Raw genomic sequence first — 22601 nt, 5'->3', positions numbered from 1 at the left:
GGTGTCTAGACTAAAATACACATGAAACGAAGTTACATATTATCGAGCCCATGCCCAGTAAATTGTTTATTTTAGACTTTTTATAATTTGGATAAATGTTTTACATTGTTCTAAATTGAATATGAGAATTTGAGTCAAATCGGTGAACATGAATTTGACAGCTAGTAGATAGATATAAGAAGATGTGGTATGAGTGCCAATGAGACAACTCTCCATCCAAGTCAAAATTTATAAAAGTAAACCATTATAGGTCACAGTACGGTCTTCAACACGGAGCCTTGGCTCACACCTAACAGTAAGCTATAAAGGGCCCCAAAAAATTACTAGTGTAAAACCATTCAAACGGGAAAACCAACGGTCTAATCTATATAAAAAACGAGAAAAGTGCCCATTTAACAAACTTTCTTGTGAGAACATTTTGTAAAATTTGCAGGTTTTAAAACAATTTTACTCAGGCTGACCTCAAGATTTTTCATAGGTAAAGTGACCTAACAATGTTTTTAAATGGCTGTTTATAAAAGAGAAAAGTTGCCAAATAAAAAAAGAAAAAAAGAAAGATTAACTCAAGTAAAGTTTTTGTTGTAAAATAAACTACACATACTTTGGTTCTTCTGGTTTTTCTGATGCCCTTCTGGACTCTCTAACGAGGAGGTTTCCACTGGAGTAGACTTCTCCCTCAGTGTTCACAGCTTTACATGTGATCTTACCATCATCATCTAGAATCAAGTCTTCAATGGTCAGTCTATAGACATCTCCGTCCTGGCTAATTTTAAATCTTCTGCGAGTTTCCTATAGAAAAATTTGAATGACTTATTTGAGTAAATCACAAATATGAATTAGAAAAAAAACTTTTTTGACTATATACTGAAGTTATGACTTAAAATTTTTGATGCAGAAACTAGTCCTTTGTAGTAAATTTTCAGCAATATAAGAAAAACAAATTACAATTTATTTAATAAAGTCAGTTTCATAGTTCTTTTCCTCTTCTTTTTTACAGATAAAAATAATTTATTAAATCACATGTTTATGCACCTATCCAAAGTTGGAATTTGTCAAAAGAATGAAATCAAGAATCTTCAATTACAATTTTTCATCAATCCAGGAAATTGGTTAAATTGAAAATATACTTGGAAAACATCAAATTAAATTGAATACTTACTGATATTGGTTTATGATTAAATAACCATGTCACCTTCGGTGGTGGTTCACCTATCACAACAACTTCAAAAGTGACACCTTCTCCCGTTCTGACATTTTGGTCAGATAGTTTCCTTAAAAATTTTGGCAATACCGGTACATTCTTGATCTTTTCACTGAGAACATTTAATCCAGCACTACATGAGGCCTCTCCAAGGGCATTCTTCAGATTACAAGTGTATGTACCAAGGTCATTTGAGGTCACTTCCTTAATACATAGACCGATCAAGTTTTTCTCTTGTAAAACGTGAACATTGTCATTTGGTATAATTTCAATGTCATTAAACAGCCATTTGATTGTTGGAAATGGACGGCCATCAATAAGGCACTGTAATTCAGCAGGCACGCCCTCTGTCAATGTTTGGTCATAAAATCTTGTCAGGAACTGCGGTGAAATGTCACCTTCCTCCTGCTGATCATGAAAAGCTGTGAAAATAAAACAAAAAGATGAATATTTTTTTTTTTAATTTATGAAATTACATTTGGAATAAAGGTCAATGAAATAATTAATCCACTAAGTATAGAGGCTTATATAGTTATAATGAATATGTTGTATTTAATGTATCATTTGATAAAAGCTTGTCAAACCAAATATTTTATTCACTTGTTTTCAAAAAACTGATGTGCAGCAGCAAAATAATGACCCGTCTCAAAGACTCAAACATGTCCTTTGATCACCTTTTTTCTCCAAGACAGCCATTAGTGCAAAATGCATAGATTTAAATCAATAGTGGAAGTGGCAAATTCTAAGGAAAACAAAAAAGTACTTTTTAGAGTAGACAATTTGATGTATAAAGAAAACAGAATAAGTAGAGAAACCTAAAAGACAACTATATTTTAGTTTAGTCTTACCAATGACATTGAGATAAGCTTCTGTAATGGCCTCTCCATATTTTTTGAAGAGTTAATGACCAAGAATAGCATTTTTTCTATCAAAGGGTGAAGCTAATGCTGTCTACATCCTGACCTGAATCAGCCATCGATAGATCTAATTACTTACCAATGACATTGAGATAAGCTTCTGTCATAGCCTCTCCATATTTGTTGTGAGCCCAGCATGTGTATCTTCCCATGTCCTCCTTGACAACATTCTGGATTAGAAGGGAATAGATTTCATTGTTGAAGTTTAGTAGTTTGTATCTGTCGTTTGGCTCCACTACTTTTCCATCTTTCATCCTGTAAAATATATCAATATTAATGTCATCTTATTGTCAAATACTGTGGATACATTATAACTCATGGGATACCAAATTTCGTGGATTTCGTGGGTAAAGGTGAAACACTTTAAAGGTTCAACAAAGTAAACATTTCTAAAGGCTTGTATGCAGACTTTGACCAAACCACAAAATCAAATTTCCAACGAAAGTACCATTTTTCCTCTGTCACGAAATAGAAGTTCCTTCATAATATTAGTTCCAAATGGAAAAAGTATTCTGGAATATTATATCCAGCGGAATAAATATTACAGTATACGTTCCTAACGGAATAAATGGTATAGAATATTTCTTCCAACTGGAACAGATATTATGGCATTGTTTATAACAAAGTTTCTAGTGGAACATCTGTTAGGCGGAACAAATATACGTTGACACCTCAATCCATGAAAATTGGTTCCTACGAAAATCAAAGAATCCAAAGTAAACAATAACATTCTCAACAGTGTATTTCATTTTTAATATCATAACTTAAAATGACATAACAAATTTGGGTATGGATAGGTTTCCATATGACATAATTTCAGTTTGAGTTAATTCCCATGGCTTACCATTTTGGAGGACTATTGGTTGATTTTTTTTCAATTTGACTAATCAAATTGAAACAAAGTGTACAAGTAAGTCTGATAAGAGATCCTTACTAGATCATAGTGAGGAATCAAGCAAGGCTAAAGGGAATTAAAATCATTCAGAAAACAACTTATCATAAAGTTTACTGGTCTGTATAACAAATGGAATTTCACTGATTTATGAAGCAATTTGTGCACTTAGACCTCCAACATGCAACAAACAACAAAAGGGAAATAACTCTTGCCCAAATTGTGTGAATGGAACATCTATAATATTTTTTGTTATTTCCATAGTTAAAGACAAAAAATATACTTCTGACAAATTAATGAAGATTATAAGTAACTGTTTCAGAGCAATTTGTTGAAGGACTTTGGAAGTAAGAGGTATGAATATAAGATAAAATTCAAGAAAATCCACCAAATTCTGATGACTTTCATATAGAGTTATTCTTACCATACAATCTCAGGTTTAGGGTATGCTACCACACGACAGTCAAAACGAGCCAATCGACCCTCTTCTACCTGACAACTGTTCATCTGGAAGAAGTATGCTGGGGTCTGGTACTTTGAGTCTGATAGTCCTTCTTTGTATTTGTTCAGCAAGGCTGGTTGGACTAAAAAAGTATATATATAATTATCATCACCATTTGTTTTTTCTTCAGTAAGACAGGGTATATAAATTTAGGGACTGTTTTCGTGTATTGGTTTGACTAAGATAAAAAAAAAAAAGAAAAAAAGAGAGAAATTTTACCGAATCTAATTTTGCAACTCCCTAAGGCAAATATGAAAGTAGATGATTTTGGACATTCGTTGAATGGCCTTTATAGTTTTATATGAATAAAAGAAGATGTGAAGATACATGCTATCAGTATCATACCTGTCAACATCTGGAAGTGAAAGTGCATTCAGGAAAAAAATATCAGATTATAACACATAAAAACTTTTTTCAGCTGAATTTAAGTATCTTCGTCTAAATGGGTTTCTAAATATTTCCCGGGTTGCTGTCTCATTGATGAACCACTCAAATCTAATGTTATTCATACTCCTAATTTGGCTTTGAGCATCAACGAAGAGACGTAACTTATTGAAAAGTGTATCCAGTGCAAGAAAGCTTGTACTGATTAATGCTTTTGTATTAATGCTTTTGTAATGGGACCAATAATCACAGTGCTTGTGAGCACTGAAGGGTAAAGATAACTTTCATTTTGCAATGTAAACTTAACATTAAACATTGAATTGAAATGTAACATTTCGGAAATATTTTTGAATTAGAGTTATCTTCCTTAGTCTACAATTGTAGTTGAACTTGACCCTTTTTTTAGAACAGATAAATTCATTGGCCATTTACAACTCGTGTAATTTTAAATATAATAGTATACTTTACAAGTATAGTTCTACACTTATACATTAGTTTATAACTTGAATATATCTGAGCATATATCAATAATCAATTGTTTGATATTAGACTGGATATGTTCTGAGGAATGTTCATCTCACTACACTATGTTGTCTGAACTCTCAAAGGTAGAGATAAGACTTGGATGATGTTGCTATCAAGCCAGGGACATTATGGTTTTGATTGCATTTCATATAATCTTTATCACAAAAAATGACTTACCTTCTCCTACATATAATTCTGTCGTGCTGATTGTGGACCCATTAACATTCATAGCTCTGGCCGTATATAGGCCTGTGTCCCCTTTTCTGATGTCGGTAAACTCGAGTATGTGTGTGGCCCCATCTGTGATGACCTTACAATGGTCTGATTCAAACAATGGTCTGTTATTCTTCAACCAGAGGACTTTTGGTTGTGGTATTCCAGCAACTTCACATTCTAGCTTTGCTGTGGAATTTTCTGCAAAGAAAATAATAAATAATAGTAAAAATGTTTAATGCTTTTCGTCATTTTTCTTTTGTTAAATCAATCCAATAAAATTGAGAATGGAAATGGGGAATGTATCAAAGAGACAACAACCCGACCAAAGAGCAGAAAACAGCTGAAGGCCAGCAATGGGTCTTCAACACAGCGAGAAAATCCTGCACATTTGATTGAAATCAGTTAAATATTCCCTTAAAATTCAGTTAACCTAACATTTATCTAAAGAAATAAAGTAATTTGCAGTTAGAACTTTTAGACTGCATGGTCACCTTTTGAGAAACCTTTAAGAAATTGCCATCAAGAATAAATATTCTTTTATCTTTGTAAAAAGGCTCCAATAAATAGATATCACAATGTGTTGTTATTATAGTTAATTTTACATGAAATTAATTCAAAACAGAACTTCCATGGATGACTTGAGTAAAATGTATGTACAAAATGGAATTCTGACACCATACAGGGCTTCTGAAAAGCACCATAGGTATCATGGGAAGCCAAATTACCAAAATTACATGGGAGAGAAATATACTATTCTTTGTCAGTCAGATTTTTGTTTGTTTATTGTTTTATCAAAAATCAGGCTTATATTTTTCTCATTGGAATTGTTTTTCATTTTTTCATGTCTGTGCCTTTCATAGCTTACAGTATTAGAAAAATAGACCAAAACACAAAAACTTAACTTAAACCACTAAACCATGAAAATGAGGTCAAGGTGAGAAGTTGGACATGTACACCTTACAATCATTCCATACACCAAATATAGTAGACCTATTGCTTATAGTATCTCATATATGGACTTGACCAAGAAAACTTAAAGAAATCACCATTACAAAAAATCTTAACTTTTTTTTCAAGTAGTCACTAAACCATGAAAATGAGGTCAAGGACAAAGGACATATGACAGACAGAAACTTCATAACATAAGGTATCTATATACAAAGTATGAAGCATCCAGGTCTTCTACCTTCTGAAATATTAAGCTTGTAGTTAGTTAACGCCGCCGTGGCCGCTGGATCACTATCCCTATGTCAAGCTTTCTGCGACAAAAGCCGCAGGCTCGACAAAAATCATTCAGTGACCTATAGTTGCTTCCTTCCACTTCATTTAGTCTCTGGTGAATAGTTGTCTCATTGGCAATCATACAATATCTCCTTATTTTCAAATGTAAAATTAACCAACCTTCTACAATAGTTTTTTGTAGTTTCCTTTTAAATACAGGTCTTGTTGTTCCATCCTCAAATTCAGCTGCTACATATCTGTCTCCAACTAGGTCCTTCCTTGTGGTCCCTAGTATATTGAAATCTAAAAATATAAACAGTCCCTATTATACATCTGTCTCTTACTAGGTCCTTCCTTGTGGACCCTAGTATATAGAAATCTGAAAATATAAACAGTCCCTTTTATACCTCTGTCTCCAACTAGGTCCTTGCTTGTGGTCCCTAGTATATTGAAATCTAAAAATATAAACAGTCCCTATTATACATCTGTCTCTAACTAGGTCCTTCCTTGTGGTCCCTAGTATATTGAAATCTAAAAATATAAACAGTCCCTATTATACATCTGTCTCTTACTAGGTCCTTCCTTGTGGACCCTAGTATATAGAAATCTGAAAATATAAACAGTCCCTTTTATACCTCTGTCTCCAACTAGGTCCTTGCTTGTGGTCCCTAGTATATTGAAATCTAAAAATATAAACAGTCCCTATTATACATCTGTCTCTAACTAGGTCCTTCCTTGTGGACCCTAGTATATAGAAATCTGAAAATATAAACAGTCCCTTTTATACCTCTGTCTCCAACTAGGTCCTTGCTTGTGGTCCCTAGTATATTGAAATCTAAAAATATAAACAGTCCCTATTATACATCTGTCTCTAACTAGGTCCTTGCTTGTGGTCCCTAGTATATTGAAATCTAAAAATATAAACAGTCCCTTTTATACCTCTGTCTCCAACTAGGTCCTTCCTTGTGGTCCCTAGTATATTGAAATCTAAAAATATAAACAGTCCCTATTATACATCTGTCTCTTACTAGGTCCTTCCTTGTGGACCCTAGTATATAGAAATCTGAAAATATAAACAGTCCCTTTTATACCTCTGTCTCCAACTAGGTCCTGGCTTGTGGTCCCTAGTATATTGAAATCTAAAAATATAAACAGTCCCTATTATACATCAGTCTCTAACTAGGTCCTTCCTTGTGGACCCTAGTATATAGAAATCTGAAAATATAAACAGTCCCTTTTATACCTCTGTCTCCAACTAGGTCCTTGCTTGTGGTCCCTAGTATATTGAAATCTAAAAATATAAACAGTCCCTATTATACATCTGTCTCTAACTAGGTCCTTCCTTGTGGTCCCTAGTATATTGAAATCTAAAAATATAAACAGTCCCTATTATACATCTGCCTCTAACTAGGTCCTTCCTTGTGGTCCCTAGTATATTGAAATCTAAAAATATAAACAGTCCCTATTATACATCTGTCTCTAACTAGGTCCTTGCTTGTGGTCCCTAGTATATTGAAATCTAAAAATATAAACAGTCCCTATTATACATCTGTCTCCAACTAGGTCCTTCCTTGTGGACCCTAGTATATTGAAATCTAAAAATATAAACAGTCCCTATTATACATCTGTCTCTAACTAGGTCCTTGCTTGTGGTCCCTAGTATATTGAAATCTAAAAATATAAACAGTCCCTATTATACATCAGTCTCTAACTAGGTCCTTCCTTGTGGACCCTAGTATATTGAAATCTAAAAATATAAACAGTCCCTTTTATACCTCTGTCTCCAACGAGGTCCTTCCTGGTGGTCCCTAGTATATTGAAATCTAAAAATATAAACAGTCTATATTATACCTCTGTCTCCAACTAGGTCCTTCCTTGTGGTCCCTAGTATATAGAAATCTGGAATAAACAGTCATTAGAATACTTTAATCCTGAAAATTCAGTCTACAGTGGAGCAAATTTTCCTTTTGTAGTAGGTAAATGAAAATCTGAAAAAGTGGCAAATTTTGTTGAATAATCAATTAGTCAAAACATCGTGTCTATAGGAACATGAATTTTGAATATTGTACTTTTGGAATATCATTATGGTGATTTTGTTCAAATCAAGATTCATACCTCCCTTAGAAGGAGACATGTCTTGTGGGAGGAACGTAAATAATAAAACTGCTTCGCTGAGCGCAGCTGGATACGGCCGCAGAGGTCCAACCCTGAACAGTTGGGGCAAAAATGGACACAATATTCAAGCTTGATACAGGTCTGAATTTGGATTGTAATTAAATATTTGACATATTATAGGTTTCTGAATAAATGTAGTCAAAGAACTTGAAATTGGTTATATGAATTAAATTTATATTCAATTAAAGATTTCTTGCTGTTGTGCAATACACTGTGCTGTTGCGCAATACTTAGTAAATCTGTTGTTAGACTATAAACAAACAATAACTTCTCAATAATATATCAGAAATTTATAAAAAACTAAAGGGAGGTTATCTTAATAGATATAAATCAGTCAATTTGTCTGAAAACTGGAAAATCACCCTTTTTGTACTGAATAAAACCCCATAAATCGTAAACGTATAGTCTAAAATTTAAAAAAATCAAAAGGGAGCTCATGTCAATAGAAATAAACAATTCACCAAAGTTTCTTGCAAATTGGTGAAATTGTTTTTGAGTTATTGTCGAACAACTGGAAAATCCCCCCTATTTTAATGAATAAAACCCCATACCTCGGAAATGTAAAATCTAAAATTTATAAAATTCTAAAGGGAGCTTACATCAATACTGAATAGATATCAACAATTCACCAAAGTCTCTAAAAAAATTGCTGAAAGCATTTTTGAGTTATTGTCCAAAAACTGGAAAATCCCCTTTTTGTAATGAATAAAACCCCATAAATCGGAAAAATATAGTCTAAAATTTATAAAAGTCCAAAGGGAGCTCGTGTCAATAGAAATAAACAATTCACCAAAGTTTCTTGCAAATTGGTGAAATTGTTTTTGAGTTATCATCCACAAACTGGAAAATCCCCCCTTTTTTAATGAATAAAACCCCAAAACTCGGAAATGGTAAATCAGAAATTTATAAAAAATGAAAGGGAGCTCTCCTCAATAGTTAAAAACAATTCACCAAAGTTTCATGCATATTGGTTAAAGTGTTTTTGAGTTAATGTCCGACATGTTGACAACGGACAGATGGACAGACGGACAGACGGACAGACAGACGGTCAAAGGTATACCATAATATGTCCCGTAAACGGGCGTATAAAAACAGGAGAGTCTCCCCTCTAATTGGTTAGCCTGGTTTACATAGGCTCATATAAACTCATAAACAAAAATGTGTCAATAGTACTCGGATGCCCCACTCGCACTATCATTTTCTACATTCAGTGGACCGTGGAATTGGGGTCAAAACTCTAATTTGGCATTAAAATTAGAGCGATCATATCATGGGGAACATGTGTACAAAGTTTCAAATTGATTGGACTTCAACTTCATCAAAAACTACCTTGACCAACTTTAACCTGAAGCAGGACAGACAGACGAACGGACACAGAGACGGAAAACATAAAGCCCCTAGGTGGGGTATAAAAAGAAAAAATACAAACCATCAGAACTTCTGTCTGATTCAACTTCCACTGAGTCAATATTTTTTACCAGTTTGGATTTTTTTGGTGTGGACGTTAGGTTCTTCCCTTTTAATTTCTGTTTGAATTCTGGCATGGTTAATGTTTCTTCTTGTAATTCTGAAAAGATAAAAGAGTTTCATATCATAATATATATATATATATATAAAGTACAGATATGTTGAAACTTCACTGGAATCTAGCTATCAAACCGTCTATCAAGGATGCTGTGACAGACAGACAGACAGACAGACAGACAGACAGTATATAAACTAAAACTTTATAAAATACATCATTGGGAAAAAAAATAATTCACAGTTGTTTTAGAAACAGGAGAAAGTGGTAAATATTATTTTTCAATTAAATCTGCATCTCTCAATCTTTAGTTAAAAGTTCTAAAATACTGATATATATACCTTATAATAAGTTACCCTTCTGATCCTCTCATAACTGACTCCATAAATTGGAATAGCTAAAAGTTACCCTAATCAGAGCCTCAATGCATGTAAACATGAATGAAGACCAGACTAGTAGATGTTTTACTGTACAAATTATATTGCACTGTCTGTGTAATCATAATATCACTTTGGAAAATACTTTGTAACCCTGGCAACATGTACATCATCAGAAAGAAAACAATACACCCATAATCAAATTTATGCCAAAACATCAAGACATAAACTTCAGAATATTGGTACAAAAGATAGAAAAGATAAAAATCTACAAAACAACGAAGATTGTGTCTTTACCAAAAATAGTTCAAACCTTGAATCTCAACATGTTAATGTCTTGTAAATCATAACAACTTCCTCTCCAACTCATAGTCATATCTTAATAATTTTAATATAATGAGACATTAATTGTCCTCCTGTATCCCTGTTTACCAGCAGGTTAATGTCTCGTAAATCAAAACAACCTCCTCTGAGCACATAACTTAGCAATTTTATAATGGGACATCCCATAAAATTGTATGCACATTTAGCTTGAACAATGAAAAATAACTTTTAAACAAGGAATTTTTTAAATCTGGAATAATTTTGAATTCTGGAAAATTGATAAGAAATTAATATATGATGAAAACTAAACCAATTTATGAGGGTTAGCCATGGCTAAGGGGGGTTAGTTAGTTCATACTGAAATATCTGTGAAAGTAACATTAACATTAGCCATGCATTCATGACTAACCCTCTTTAATTAGGTTAGTTTTCATCATAAATTTCTTATCAATTGTTCAAAATTCAAAATTAATCCAGATTCAAATAATTCCTTGCTTTTAAGCTTTTAATGCAATTTTTTTTAAATGAGAAAAAAAATGTCAAGAAATTTCCTTTTTTTCCTGTCATAAAGTACAAAGATAAAACCAAACTTAAAGCTTCCAATAAATAAAATTCCCCAAAAAATGTATAGCACCATGATTTTTGTTATTATTTCTAATGGAAGGAACTTCTATTCTTTTTAAACTAAGGCTTAATTAATAAACAAGCCAAGAATCTTTGGTAAATGAATCTGATGAATGGCAATCAATATCAAGTGACAATTCTTCTTAGAAATCATTCTGCCGAAAATGAACCACTTCGTTTGGGAGGCTTGAATAAAAAATACAGAAAAAAATATTCAAAAATCTTTTAATTGTTTGCATTCCTATTTCCATGTACATAAAAAAACTTCCTGTTCTAATTATGTGAATTATGAGGAATTACAATGTTAGATTTTCTATAAGAGTACCTGGTACCTCTACCAACCTGTTACCTATGATGTATTAACATCATTCCTGTTTGTCAAGGTGAATTATTGATCTGCTAAGATAGAGGTTATATCAGTAGCTAACAGAAAATCATGAAATGCATAGGTTTTTTTTTTATAGACATGATATTATGGGTGCACCTGATTGCTAATTGTATGAAATTGATTTTGATAATTTTTTAAAATCTGTTTTATGCAATCTTTCAAAATCTTCTGATCTTTTAGTCAAAATAAAATTTTACTTCATAAGTAAGTACAGAACTCACAATGCATAAATTATACGATTTTTCCTAAAGAAATATTGCCTAATAGCAAAGAACAGTATAATGTCTTTTCAAATTTTATTGTGTTGTTGAGTTGCTGTCCACTTGAAGTTTACCTAAAATGTCTGTTGATTTTCTATGTTTCTTAATTGAATATTTGAAGGTAAAATACTACTAAATACATAAACATAACTTTCCATTAATTTATCCACTCGTTTTTTGCCACAACATTTGACTTATAAATGAGTTTGAATATCCCTTTGGTATAGTTTGTCTCTCTTTTAAACCTGTTTTTCTGGTAGTATTATACACTTCCAACTTGTTACTTGAAATATAATACTTCTACAAATTTTACTTGTGCTATTATACTTTTAACTTTTTACTTGTAATATTATACTTCCAACTTCTAAATGGTAGTATACACCCCTTAATTTGTACTACCAGAATTTATACTCGTTCCTAAAAAGTATCAAATCAATTTAATTTGATAAATATAGATTCTACCACTGCAATGAGTGTAATACGATATTTATCCACTCGAGACAGTTAAATATTTAAAATTTAACTGTCGAGAGTGGATAAATATCCGTATTACACGAGATTTGGTGGTGGAATCTGTTTCTCTAATGATTTTCAAACAATACGCAGGCAAATTTATTCCTTCTTTTCGAATGATCTGCAAAAAGATGTGTTCTTTCTATGTGACATCATCAGGCATGGTCGCCTTTTTTCATGCCGTCACAATAGGAAATTCATAGGAAAGCAAGAAAATTCGACGTCATAATCGGATTTTAACCAATGAAGAACTGAGATCAAACGAACCACACATTGATTAAATTTTTGTTATACAATGGGTGCAGAAAGGGATAAATTGACGAAGAATTAGAGAAAATAATATATACACCTAATAAAACTAATATTGTTTAATATTAAAAATAAATGGGGAATGTGTCCCATAATGTGTCCATGGGACACAGATGATGCCCCCGCTTGCATATCAAATAAAGTTATAAAGGGACATAACTAAAGAACGGCAAAAGTGACGCTACCCAAATTTGTTCTTGATCTGAGTTTTGTGGTAATAAGTATTGTGTATAAGTTTCATAACATTTGGTTGAGGCAAACTTAAGTTAGAGAACGGGAACGAAAAATTCAGCAATTTTTCCATTTGTAAAGTGTCATAACTCTAGAACAGTAAAAGTGACACCACCAAAATTCAAACTTGATCTGTATTTTGTAGTAATAAGCATTGTGTATAAGTTACATATTATTTGGTTGAGGCAAACTAAAGTAAGAGAAAGGAAACAAAAATTCAGCAATTTTCCAATTTGTGAAGGGGCATAACTCTAGAATGGTTACAGTGACACCACACAAATTCATACTTGATCTGTATTTTGTGGTAATAAGCATTGTGTATAAGTTTCATAACATTTGGTTGAGGCAAACTAAAGTTAGAGAATGGAAATTATAAAAAGGCATTACTCTAGAACGGTTAAAGAGACGCCACCAAAATTCAAACTTGATCTGTGTTTTGTAGTAATAAGCATTGTGTATAAGTTTCATAACATTTGGTTGAGGCAAACTCAAGTAAGAGAACAGAAATGAAAAATTCAGCAATTTTTCCATTTGTAAAGGGGCATAACTCTAGAACGGTGAAAGCGACGTCACCAAAATTCAAACTTGATCTGTGTTTTATGGTAATAAGCATTTTGTATAAGTTTCATAACATTTGGTTGAGGCAAACTAAAGTTATAGAAAGGAAATGAAAAATTCAGCAATTTTTCCATTTAAAAAGGGGCATAACTCTAGAACGGTTAAAGCGACGTCATCAAAATTCAAAGTTGATCTGTGTTTTATGGTAATAAGCATTTTGTATAAGTTTCATAACATTTGGTTGAGGCAAACTAAAGTTAGAGAATGGAAACGAAAAATTCAGCAATTTTTCCATTTGTAAAAGGGCATAACTCTAGAACGGTTAAAGCGACGTCATCAAAATTTAAATTTGATCTGTGTTTTATGGTAATAACCATTTTGTATAAGTTTCATAACATTTGGTTGAGGCAAACTAACGGAAACCAACTTTGGGACGTACGTACGTACATACGGACGGACAAGGGTAAATTTAATGCCCCCACCGCTACGGCGGGGGCATAAAAATTATATAACCCTATAGCTAAATACTATTCCAAAAACCTCTCTAATATTGTAACTTATGATAACTGTCCTAGGACGTCCCTGAATTTGCATAGGCATTATATAGTAAAACTGCTGAATATAGATGGAATTTTTCAACAACAAAAAACAAGACTGTATTAAAATGTCCACTTTTTAGTCTAATTTGTTGTCTTTTAATGAAATGAAGTTATATACCATACTGCTATAGTTAAATTTCTGGATATCCTTATGGAGCCCCATATAACAGCTAATCAAAGAAATCATAACAAGTAATCATCACTAATTGTAGCATATAAATATCAGACAGAGGTGTGATTTGGTATTCTTTTGACCTTGTCAAGGTTATCTTATATAAATAATATTTTGCTTCTTATGACCATTCATTTATCAATAAAGTTAATATAATTTTGAAAGGCTTGAGTAATTTTACTATTTTTGCAATTTCACCCGCCATATAGTGCTTCTTATCATACCTAATAATTAACATGATTAACTACCAAAGATCTGACTTCCACTAAGGCATGACATAACTAAGACAACCACTGACTGGAAGATATGCACATGTTACATGACTATATGTCAGGGTTAAACTTCTCGATCTTGCAACAGTTCTTGCAAATTAATCAGAACAAATATTATCAATATTTCAGACGTCCCCTCTAAAGTCTTTTATAGAGTCAGATTAAGTTAACATAGATCAATGTTCATATTGTTGAAGTATTGAAGTACAGCAGCAAATATTTGAATATACAGGACCTGATTTTCATTTATGAACAAAGTAAATACTTTGAGCTTGCAATCAGTAACTTCTATGATACAATACTATAAATTCAGAAACGAAAGGTTTTTATAAATGCGAATAATGCGACTGGGTGAGTATCGCAATAATCTCACATTCTGATATCTGATACATATATCTGTATGCAGCTTTTCCAAAAATCGCAATAATTATTCTTGCATTTTTGTCCATTCTTCAAAAATCGCAATAATAAATGCAAGCCAAAATTTCTGAATTTGCCCTATTGTTTACTCATAGCCATGCCATACCTAAATTTTGTTGTTCCAAACAGATCTCATCTAATACATCAGTTTATAAGAATTTTTTGCTACAATCTATAATATGTAACAGCATTAGACATGATTAGTCATTAAAATACCTTAGGTCTGCCATATCATAAAAAAAATGACTATGATCTCCCAAAACAAGTGACCCAAATAGATTTGATGAATCATTATTTGATTTTGGTTACAGTAGCCTAATTAATTAAACAAAGAGTTCTTTGATGGCTGACTTTATCTCACAATGTTTCAGGTAAAAATTCAAAAAACAAAATTTTATAAAACAGATTAACCAATTCCAGGAGAGGTACTGGAATTGCATAATCTACAAAGTATATTTTTTCTTAAAGAAATAATAAAATCCCTGTTTTCACAGAGAGCCCTGTCTGTGACTGCTCACACATTTAGAAAAATAAAACCTCTACACTAAAAACATATTAAACAGCATTACAATGTTTTCCTTGCAGTGGTCTAAAATTTATTGCTTGAAATATTTTATAAGCATGTAGGTAAGTGATTATATTCCAAGGAATTATTGCGAACCAAATGAAACTTTTCCACAGAGTCATCTCCTCTTGGTCTATCTATTTAAACTTTTGTCAGTTCTATTGTTCCATTGAATAAATACAATAGCTATTGTTCTCTGTGTAGTTTATTCACTTCCATCACTCATTGATTAATTTACCTGAGTAAAAAAAATATCTTCTGAATAGATGAAAATACATGTTTCAACTCACAAAACATTATGTGATGTTGTATTTATTCAATATCAATAATATATTTTCAATCTGTTCAATTATAACCACTATTTAATCATAAAACAAAATTTTTAGCATTGTTCTTACTGAAATTTGTATTTTTTTGTTTCTGTTCAGTTATATAATACATTTAAGAAGGCCTTAATTTAAACATTGTCATTTTCCAGTTTTTATTTTTCAAACACACAAAAAAAAAAATTTCAACAGAAACATGCAATGTTGAAAATTTTGTCAGAAATCAACTTTTATATATAATGTTTAACTCTGTTGAAAAGTTTCATTTGGTTTGCAATGAATGTAGTTTTAGTTCTATGTACAAAGTGTGCTAATGGTACACTTATAACCATGGGTTAACCAAAATTCATCTACATCAAATTATATAATTGATGTTTACACTGATAATAAGATGTGTATTGAAACTTATCAATGATCTGAAAAGATATCAAATCTGTTACCATGGAAACAGATGATACATCAATCATCATGATCAAATTCCACAATTTCTTTAAAATTCCTTAACAATGAAACATCAATACGTAGGTGTGCCCAGCTTCATGATAGAAGAGAATGAAATTTCTATTTCTAACTTGTTACATCTTGGTCTAAAATTAGATTTGCATGATAAAATAATTGAGAACATTAAATTTAGAAATTTATTTTTTTTTGGCATTTATCCCTTTCTCCTCAGTATTCATTATTATTCATGGGATACCAACATGACCAATCTTTTTGGATTTGGTGGCTATAAGTAAACAGCAAATTTAAACCCTCAACAAGTTACATATATCTATAAGCCAATAATCAAACTTGTGCAAACCCACAAAATCAAATATCCACGAAAATATAATTTTTCCTCCATCCATGAAAATAAATTAATCAACAGTAGCTTACTGCAACAATTGTTTTTTTGTAATTTCTTAAACTAAGATGATGTATTTATATAAGAGAATATCTCAGTGTGACATTTTCTCCATAATTTTATTCAAGTTATTTTGCTTCTAGCAAAAGTCGCAAGATCTTGTGTTTAACATAAAAATAAGGAGATGTGTTAGGATCGATTGCCAATGAGACAACTATCCACCAGAGTTCAAATACTGTATAATACCTCTAGATCTTGTGTTTAACATAAAAATAAGGAGATGTGTTAGGATTGATTGCCAATGAGACAACTATCCACCAGAGTTCAAATACTGTATAATACCTCTAGATCTTGTGTTTAACGGTTAACATAAAAATAAGGAGATGTGTTAGGATCGATTGCCAATGAGACAACTATCCACCAGAGTTCAAATACTGTATAATACCTCTAGATCTTGTGTTTAACATAAAAATAAGGAGATGTGTTAGGATCGATTGCCAAGGATACAACTATCCACCAGAGTTCAAATACTGTATAATACCTCTAGATCTTGTGTTTAACATAAAAATAAGGAGATGTGTTAGGATTGATTGCCAAGGATACAACTATCCACCAGAGTTCAAATACTGTATAATACCTCTAGATCTTGTGTTTAACATAAAAATAAGGAGATGTGTTAGGATTGATTGCCAAGGATACAACTATCCACCAGAGTTCAAATACTGTATAATACCTCTAGATCTTGTGTTTAACATAAAAATAAGGAGATGTGTTAGGATTGATTGCCAAGGATACAACTATCCACCAGAGTTCAAATACTGTATAATACCTCTAGATCTTGTGTTTAACATAAAAATAAGGAGATGTGTTAGGATTGATTGCCAAGGATACAACTATCCACCAGAGTTCAAATACTGTATAATACCTCTAGATCTTGTGTTTAACATAAAAATAAGGAGATGTGTTAGGATTGATTGCCAAGGATACAACTATCCACCAGAGTTCAAATACTGTATAATACCTCTAGATCTTGTGTTTAACAAAAAAATAAGGAGATGTGTTAGGATCGATTGCCAATGAGACAACTATCCACCAGAGTTCAAATACTGTATAATACCTCTAGATCTTGTGTTTAACATAAAAATAAGGAGATGTGTTAGGATCGATTGCCAATGAGACAACTATCCACCAGAGTTCAAATACTGTATAATACCTCTAGATCTTGTGTTTAACATAAAAATAAGGAGATGTGTTAGGATTGATTGCCAAGGATACAACTATCCACCAGAGTTCAAATACTGTATAATACCTCTAGATCTTGTGTTTAACATAAAAATAAGGAGATGTGTTAGGATTGATTGCCAAGGATACAACTATCCACCAGAGTTCAAATACTGTATAATACCTCTAGATCTTGTGTTTAACATAAAAATAAGGAGATGTGTTAGGATTGATTGCCAATGAGACAACTATCCACCAGAGTTCAAATACTGTATAATACCTCTAGATCTTGTGTTTAACATAAAAATAAGGAGATGTGTTAGGATTGATTGCCAAGGATACAACTATCCACCAGAGTTCAAATACTGTATAATACCTCTAGATCTTGTGTTTAACATAAAAATAAGGAGATGTGTTAGGATTGATTGCCAAGGATACAACTATCCACCAGAGTTCAAATACTGTATAATACCTCTAGATCTTGTGTTTAACAAAAAAATAAGGAGATGTGTTAGGATCGATTGCCAATGAGACAACTATCCACCAGAGTTCAAATACTGTATAATACCTCTAGATCTTGTGTTTAACATAAAAATAAGGAGATGTGTTAGGATCGATTGCCAATGAGACAACTATCCACCAGAGTTCAAATACTGTATAATACCTCTAGATCTTGTGTTTAACATAAAAATAAGGAGATGTGTTAGGATTGATTGCCAAGGATACAACTATCCACCAGAGTTCAAATACTGTATAATACCTCTAGATCTTGTGTTTAACATAAAAATAAGGAGATGTGTTAGGATTGATTGCCAAGGATACAACTATCCACCAGAGTTCAAATACTGTATAATACCTCTAGATCTTGTGTTTAACATAAAAATAAGGAGATGTGTTAGGATTGATTGCCAATGAGACAACTATCCACCAGAGTTCAAATACTGTATAATACCTCTAGATCTTGTGTTTAACATAAAAATAAGGAGATGTGTTAGGATTGATTGCCAAGGATACAACTATCCACCAGAGTTCAAATACTGTATAATACCTCTAGATCTTGTGTTTAACATAAAAATAAGGAGATGTGTTAGGATTGATTGCCAAGGATACAACTATCCACCAGAGTTCAAATACTGTATAATACCTCTAGATCTTGTGTTTAACATAAAAATAAGGAGATGTGTTAGGATTGATTGCCAATGAGACAACTTTCCACCAGAGTTCAAATACTGTAAAATACCTCTAGATCTTGTGTTCAATATAAAAATAAGCAGATGTGGTATGATCGATTGCAAATGAGACAACTATCCACCAGAGTTGAAAAATGACGAAAATTTACACAATTATACATCACTGTACAGCCTTCAACGTAATTTGTGCTATTTACCCTGTTCTTACTAAATTTTCATCATGTGATTGATCACATACTTTTTTCTGGAAATACCAGTCATACATGTATGCAAAGAAATGTGGAAAAATTCTAGGTTGATGACACACTTATCATTGACTGAGTAATCCCTCTAAGGGATAGGAATGATCCTGCTATGATTCCACATTCAAAATAATCTCAATTAAATGGGATTTTTCATCTTCTAAGATTTTTTGTCATTATTGTGTGGAGGGGGATCATAGGAAGTTCTATCAATTTCCATGCATCTAGTAGTGTTAATTGAATTTTAAGGGGTTATGGACCCAATCCCACCTTGCTACTATGGCCCAGTACCAATGTGGTATATCCACATCAAATATGTATTCATCACAAGATTTTTTCACCACAATTATATCCAGATCTGGAATTGAAACAGTCCATTCCATGTACAGTAACTGTGACATATATTTTTACAACAGTTTATTTTAAAAAGAGGGGTTCCAGTTTTATAGACAAATCATACATGTGGTTAGAATAATAATCATTTTAAAAATTAAAATGGAAACTATCTACTCACAACATTAAAATAAAAGGTATGAATTAGCATAAACATTTGTTTCAGAATGGTCTTATTTTGAAAAAAAATCGTAATGGGTTCCACGGAACCCTGTGTCTCTCCTACGATTGCTGCTGTCAGTGTAAAAGTGTAATGTTGATTCATTCGTTCAGTGTATGTTTACTTGTTTTTGTTAATATGTCTTTTTGATTGAGTTAAACTATTTCAATTGATATTTTATAGTGTGTCTTTCTATGATGTAATTTTAGACTACTATTTCAGGTTAGAGTGAAGGTTGGCACCTGTTAAAACGTTCAAACCTGCCGCATTTGTTTACACCTGTCCTAAGTCAGAAACCTGTTTCAGTGGTTGTGTTTTGTTGATATGGTTCTTAAGTCTTTCTTGTTTCTCGTTTTTTATATAGATTAGACCGTTGGTTTTCCTGTTTGAATTGTTTTACACTAGTCATTTTGGGGCCCGTTATAGCTTGCTGTTCGGTGTGAGCCAAGGCTCTGTGTTGAAGGCTATACTTTGACCTATAATTGTTTACTTTTTACACATTGTGACTTGGATGCAGAGTCATACCACATCTTCTTTTTTATATTAAAAAGTGAGTCCATTTATCAGTAAAATACAGAATTTAAAAAAAAAATCAAATTTTTTTTTTAGATGCTATTTCTTGGTCTTGAAGATAAGCTTCTGTCCAAGTTTCATAACAATCCATGAAAGTTTACAAACTTATCATGTCAAAAAAACTTGATCCCAGACTGTCTGTAAATGTTAACTGTAAAAGTCCATTTATCAGTAAAATACGGTAAAATGAAAATAAATGCTGTATTTTGGTCATTTACAAGCTTCTGTCCAAATTTCATAAAATTCCATGAAGGTTGGACAAAATTATTGATGACTGTAAAACTTTAACCTTAGACTGAATCTGAATGTTAACTGTAAAAAAACTAAGTCCATTTATCAGTAAAATATGGAAAAATGAAAATGAATATTTTCAAATTTTTGCTCTGGATACTGTCTTTTAGTCATAAACAAACTTCTGTCCAAATTTCATAAAATTCCATGAAGGTTTGACAAAGTTATTGATGTCTAAAAAAACTTGAACCACAGACTGAACCTAAATGTTGATGCCGCTGACGCTGAAGACGGAATCTATGAATGCTATGTCTCGCTTTCATGACATAAATGTTGCAAGCTCGACAATAAAACGGGAGTTCAGGCAGCATTTAAACAATTTTAACTTAGTCTGGGTAAATGCATTGATACAATCCCCTCAAGTGAGACCTCCAATGGTATGAAACCACTTTCATGGTTCAGATAGGGTGGTCTAAAATCAGACGAAGACTACTTTATCAGGTTCTTAAAATCAAAATTTAATATACAAACAATGTAGGTAATTATCACAAATCTATTTATAACTTCCAAATAAATTGCACAGACTCAATCAGACAAAATTGTTTTCATTAATAGATATATTACTTTGATTTGTTTACAGATTATTAGCACTTGATTTGATTGCATAAGATTTAGACCATATGTTTTTAATGGTTGTGTTTTATCAATACCAACTGAACATTGCATAAAACTAATTGTTCTATCATGATCATGAGTGTGGCATAATGGAATGCATCTGATTTGATTTTTATGTGCATTCTGTTTACACCAAAAATTATATATCTATTAACCAATTTTCTACCAAAAAATTAGTCTAGTTTTCTATTAACTACTGCAGAAGATTGAGGAAAATTTATATTTTCGTGGATTTTTGATTTCATGGTTTTGCCAAAGTCTGCATACAACCCTATAGAAAATTTGTACTTTGTTGACCATTAAAATTTGTGGTTCAACTGAACACATGAAAACACAAAAATTGGTATTTCACAAATAATAATGAATTTACAGTAATCAGTCCAGTTTGAATTCTACCTAAGAGCTTTTAAAAGAATTGTTATAGGTATTGAATTCATGTATCTCAGGTGTCAGACAGCACTGAAGTTCCATAGGAGCCATTATAGGTTCAACACTTGACATTCCTTTCAATACATTAAAGTAGAATTGTACATTAACATGTAAATTGGTGTTCATATGCATGGTTTTGGTTGTTATACACTTTGTGTTTAGAATATGGTTGCAAGCAAAAATCTATCAAGAGGCCTCGGTGGCTGAGTGGTCTAAGTAGTACTGTAATCACTAGTCAGTCAACACTGAGTTTGTGAGTTCTAACCCCCCTCATGCGGGTGCACTCGACTCCAATCTTAATTGACTAGGATTGTCAGTTTTCCTATCGAAGGTCGTGGTTTACTCAGGGCACTCCGGTTTCCTCCACCAATAAAAACTGGCCACCACGAAATAGCCCAAATGTGGCGCTTAAAAGTAGCGTTAAAACACCAACAATCAATCAATCAATCAAATCTATCATCAGATGTCAGGATTCTATGATATACACAGTACTATAATTTTTATAATAACGTTTTGATTTTATTATACTACAGCACTATATGACTACTGACCAGACAGAATAAATGATCTTTAACCAACTGATTAGTTCAAGCTACTTAAATTAAATAAAAGAACTATAGTTTAAAATTTATCACCAAAAATCAGTACAAAATCAAGGAAAATCAGTACAATAATCAGGGGAAAATCACTTTCTGCCGTACTTGGTTATAGGTAGTGCTATAGGATCTCAATATAAAAATAAGGAGATGTGTTATGATTGCCAATGAGACAACTATCAACCAAAGTTCAAATGAAGTGGATGTATGCAATTATACGGCCTTCAACAATGAGAAAAATCCATACCGTATGGTCGGATATAAAAGTCCCTGATATGAAAAATATGAAACAATTCAATTGAGAAAACTAACAATTCATTTTAAGTCTTATGTTAAAAATTCTATCCTTGAACATGTTATATAGTGTCAACAGTCAGGGATATAACTCTATAGGGTTATTACAGAAAAATAACATACATTTGTTATTGTGGACTAAAAAATCAAAGAACTGTGATAACATATGTATGTTACATGTTTCAAAGGGACAATATACATCATTAGTTTAGTTAAAATGTATAAAAGTTCTATTGATATTACTTTTGTCTATATTTATA

The 22601-nt window shown here is 32.1% G+C and overlaps 1 protein-coding gene across 2 annotated transcripts in view; it reads right to left on the bottom strand.

Annotated features, from left to right (window-relative positions):
• Positions 1–22601, bottom strand: part of LOC127717568 (titin-like) — a 143200-nt gene that overhangs the window by 103105 nt on the left and 17494 nt on the right. For both annotated transcript variants that reach the window (XM_052223255.1, XM_052223256.1), the window contains 7 exons: positions 9463–9600; positions 6039–6161; positions 4599–4835; positions 3435–3594; positions 2198–2373; positions 1160–1623; positions 602–789 (listed from right to left, as the gene is read on the bottom strand). In XM_052223255.1, the coding sequence (XP_052079215.1) occupies positions 602–789; positions 1160–1623; positions 2198–2373; positions 3435–3594; positions 4599–4835; positions 6039–6161; positions 9463–9600 (1486 nt within the window). The remainder of the gene's footprint in view (positions 1–601; positions 790–1159; positions 1624–2197; positions 2374–3434; positions 3595–4598; positions 4836–6038; positions 6162–9462; positions 9601–22601) is intronic.

Source organism: Mytilus californianus, unplaced genomic scaffold (genome assembly GCF_021869535.1).
Source record: "Mytilus californianus isolate M0D057914Y unplaced genomic scaffold, xbMytCali1.0.p SCAF_10, whole genome shotgun sequence".
NCBI classification, from domain to species: Eukaryota; Metazoa; Mollusca; class Bivalvia; order Mytilida; family Mytilidae; genus Mytilus; species Mytilus californianus.
This window is presented reverse-complemented; position numbering and strand designations above follow the sequence as displayed.